The sequence below is a fragment of the Populus euphratica genome, unplaced genomic scaffold (assembly GCF_000495115.2).
Source record: "Populus euphratica unplaced genomic scaffold, PopEup_1.0 scaffold16.1, whole genome shotgun sequence".
NCBI classification, from domain to species: Eukaryota; Viridiplantae; Streptophyta; class Magnoliopsida; order Malpighiales; family Salicaceae; genus Populus; species Populus euphratica.
This window is the reverse complement of record NW_011499882.1, coordinates 1,695,302-1,699,803: the sequence shown is the minus strand read 5'-3', so window position 1 is coordinate 1,699,803 and position 4,502 is coordinate 1,695,302. Positions and strand designations below refer to the sequence as shown.

The 4,502-nt window shown below is 36.3% G+C and overlaps 1 protein-coding gene across 1 annotated transcript; it reads left to right on the top strand.

The window, feature by feature from the left end:
- Positions 1-1,456: 1,456 nt before the first annotated feature.
- Positions 1,457-4,220, top strand: LOC105129694 (N-(5'-phosphoribosyl)anthranilate isomerase 1, chloroplastic-like). Its single transcript, XM_011031881.1, has 4 exons — positions 1,457-1,648; positions 2,506-2,870; positions 2,947-3,110; positions 3,636-4,220. The coding sequence occupies exons 1-4, from the start codon at positions 1,540-1,542 to the stop codon at positions 3,859-3,861; spliced, it is 864 nt and encodes a 287-aa protein (XP_011030183.1). The 5' UTR covers positions 1,457-1,539; the 3' UTR covers positions 3,862-4,220.
- Positions 4,221-4,502: the final 282 nt, after the last annotated feature.

Here is a 4,502-nt window from a genome sequence, read left to right as displayed (position 1 = left end):
CCAAAACCCTAAACCCAAAACCCTAACCCCAAACCCCAAAACCCCAAAACCCCGATCCCAAAACCCAAAATCGTTACCCCCAAAACCCGAACCCCCGAAACCCTAAACCCTAAACTAGAAACCTTAAAACCCGAACCCCCAACCCCCAACCCGAAACCCCAAAACCCCAAAAACCTAAACCCGAAATCCTAAACCCGAAACTCAAAACCCTAACCCCAAACCCGTAACCCCAAATCCCAAACCCTAAAAAATCCTAAACCCTAAACCCTAAACCCTAAAAAACCCCAAACTCCAAACCCTAAAAAACCCTAAACCCTAAGGAACTCCAAACCCCGAACCCTAAAAAACCTTAAACCCTAAAAAACCCTAAGCCCTGAATCCTAAGAAAAACCCTAAACCCTGAATCCTAAAAAACTCTAATCCCTAAACCCCAAAACCTTAAAAAGTCCAAACCCTAAAAACTTGAAACCCCAAAACCTTAAAACTCCAAATCCAAAACTCAAAACCCCAAACCTTAAACCTTAAACCTCAAACCTTAACTCCTAAACCCCCAACCTCTAACCCCAAAACCTGAAACCCCAAACTCGAACCTGAAATCCTAAACCTTAAAACCGTAACCCCCAAACCCTAAAAACCCTAAACCCAAATCCTAAAATCTGTAAAAACCCTAAACCCTAATCCCAAAACTCTAAACCTTAAACCCTAGATCCTAAATCCAAAAACTCAAAACCTAAAAACTTAAAAATCCTAAACTCCAAACCCTAAAAGCCCTAAACTCAAACATAAATCCTAAAATATAAAATATAAACTCTAAAAGAAGCTTTAGGTGGGAGGGATTCAACTTGAAAGTGTTAGCGAAGCTATTTCAAAACTCTCAGTGTACTTTAGTAAAATAATTGAATTTTTGTTTTCTAGTCCACCGTAGCAAGGTAGAATTGAATTAAATTATTTTTAAGGTTACAAATATTTTTTAAAGACTTTTTTCATTTTAAAATAACAATAGGAATTCTTATAAAAAAAATTTGTGTGAAACTATATGTGATTTTATTTCTTATCTTTAATTGTTGGTTAGAAATTTTATAACATTAAAAAAAATTATTTATCTATATCATTTCATTAATTCTCAAACTTTTTTAATAAATAAATTATATATTAATTTTGATTTTAAAATCATGAAATCTATCATTTACATCAGATCTAACATGAATTTAATTTAAACCATATCGATGAAAATGATTTTATAGTGCATGAGGTTCCTTTCCTTTTGTTTTCATTGTCTTATTGAACCCGCCGAGCGTTGTTTTATTCTCAAATCGAAACCCAATGTGTTCGAGAAAAGAAAAATGAAAACATGAAAAAAGAAACGAAAAGAAAAGGAAGAGAAGAGGAGAGAAGAACACAACTGGGCCAACCCTGAAAAGAAAATGAAATGGGCTGGCCCGTAATTCAACAGCGGCTCCCTCATCACTGAAATCAGAAAAACCCTGCAAAAGCACACAAACCAGAGAAAAAGGAATTCTAAGAAAGGTAAAGAAGGAAATGCAATCTTTATCTTCCCTTCGAAGCGCACTTGGTTCTATTCCTGCTTCATTTCCTCTTCCTTCTCATGGAACTTTCAACTCCATATCCAGACACACCGCCTCTCCAGGCAAGCTCAACCTCTCTCTCTGTCTCTATTAGTTCGATGTTCTTGATTTACATAATTTGATGTATTGGACCAGAGACTTAATGTTTCGTAAGAAATGATTGCTTCATTTTCATAGATGCTATGTGTTTGAAGCATTAAAATTGTTATTTGTTTTTGTCAAATGGAAAAATGACTAAACAACTTACCGGGTTCAACCTCTTACATAGAACTGATCTCAAATTGCTGTTTTTCTACTGAAAATGAGGACACGAGATCAAACATTATAATGCTTTAATTTGTCGGCCTCTTTTTGCTAATGGCAGATTCCCCTTTACAGGGAACAACCATCTTCTTTACAAACCTATTTTGCCTATTGAGTTTTCATTCACTATCCTATATGCCTCCCCATCAACCATTCATGTTGAATTTATTGTATGTTTTTGCTAATCGTCCTTTAACAAGAAACCTTCATCTTTTTATTGTCAGGATGGTTAATCAAAACGTATGCAATAAATATACTCTTGGGCAAGTAATTCCTTCACTTTTACGTTAGCTCACTTTACGACTCAAATATTATAAACATATGCCCTTCTCTTTTGTCTGCACTTATTGTCTGTACACCAAGATCTCTTAGAACAACTGCCTTAAAAAGAGTATTTTATTCCTCATGCTTGTTTTGCATCTTCAAATTCTTTTGCAATGATGTTGCAAGCACATCTCATTAAGCCCCATTTACCTCAATAGATAACAGATTAAACCCCAATCCATGGTGCATTATATATGCAAGATAAATAACTCTTACGCAATTTCTTTTTGAATGTCTAAATGAGATTTTGATAGTGTATATTTAAAGAGTCGAGAATGCTGAGTATTTGCAGGTCTAGTTGGGAGTGAACTAAACTTCTCGAGAATTACATTTCATCCAAGGATTAAGGTTAATTGCGTTTCCACCCCTTCAGAGAAAGCTGCCTTCACTCATGAAAATTATGATAAAAAGTGCCCTTTGGTTAAAATGTGTGGGATTACCTCAGCTCGAGATGCTGTGATGGCAGCAGAAGCTGGTGCAAATTTTATTGGGATGATTCTTTGGCCCAGCTCAAAACGGTCCATTTCACTTTCAGTTGCAAAGGAAATTTCAAAAGTTGCAAGAGAATATAAAGCAGCACCGGTAGGGGTGTTTGTGGATGATGATGCAGACACAATATTGAGAGCTGCGGATGCAGCAGACCTTGAATTTGTGCAGGTATATTTTCGTACTTTTGACTGTTTCTTATCTAGTATATCATTTTTGTTTCTGACTTTGATATTCTATTATTCAGCTTCATGGGAAAGGTTCACGGGCAGCTTTTCTAGATTTAAAGGGAACAAATCGTATAGTGTATGTTCTCCATGCAAATGAGAATGGAAACCTTCTAAATCAAATTTCAGATGAAGAATGTTCCTTGGTTGATTGGATTCTCGTGGATAGCACAACAGGTGGCAGGTAAGAAAATGATTTACCTTCATGTATAGTTCATCCATCATCTCCATTTTGCCAGTTTGTATATTCCATGGACCATCTATGTTGAGTTTTAAAAATATAGAATTTTGGTACTAATTGATTTGATGCATTATCTTCAATGAGCTTCGCGCCTAGGAACTGAATAGTTTTTGACGGACCAAAATGAGCAAAACTGAGTAGATGTTGGAAACTTGTCTGATGCTCACATTATACAGGTCTAGACTGGACTATCTCAAAGTAAGCAGATATGATTAACCTTTGGATCAATTGAACAAGTGTGTGCAGGATGTTCAATCTGTAAATTACTTTGTTTCAGAAGCAGCTGTGGGAACTGAAATACATGCAAGACGATAAAAGCGCAATTTGCATCTAGACCTCTCAATTGCCTAAAATTTGTATTTACAGAGCCTGCTTATATGTAACTCACATTCCCAGCATCCTTTTCTTTGATATTGTCAATCTTGTTAAAGACTTCTTCCTCAAATAAACTTATGATTCTGTTTGCAGTGGCAAAGGATTTAACTGGACGCATTTTGAATTACCACCAATCAAAAGCAAGAATGGATGGCTCTTGGCGGGAGGGATTAAGCCTGGAAACGTTATTGAAGCTGTTTCTCTCCTCAAACCTCATGGTGTCGATGTTAGTAGTGGTATTTGTGGCTCAGATGGCATTAATAAGGATCAATCACGAATAGTGTCATTTATGAATGCAGTCCATTGTGTACGCTATTGATTGACCACAAGGAAAAAGAAACCAATCCTGGCTGCGTCACTTGAAACCCGATTTGCATTGTGCCAGCCAGTATTACTATCATCTCATTCTATGGAGTTATCTAGTTGAATATGGATGTACCATGGTTCGGGTCTGAGACGGAAATCCATGCTTTTAAACTACGAGGCTGCTCGAAGTGTATTTTAATGTATTGTTCAAGCATTTCAGAATGAGATCTTGAACATTTAAAAGAGATGCTACCGATATAACAAGCGTACTAAACGTGACACCACATTCTTATCAATCATGCGGGGATGGTTGTCGTTCCTTTAACAGTGTAGTTTTTTTATCCTTCTCAACATCAGAAATTCCTTTCCTGAGTTGGTAGTTAATCCGTTCATAGACCTTGAGTTTTGAAAATTAGTCACAACCCTTCTACTCCAATAGTTGATCACATAAGACCAATATTTGCATTTACTGATCATCCAGGGTCATTCTATCCATGTCCATTAACAAGTCGAACTAAATCTAAGAAAATGGGGAGAAAAAAAGGAATTGAACTAGATAATTAGTTCAATATGTGTAAGATGAATGAACAAATCTTTAAAAGTATCAGATTCTCTTGATCCTAGTACTAATGCCTTACAAATTCTCGACCTCCG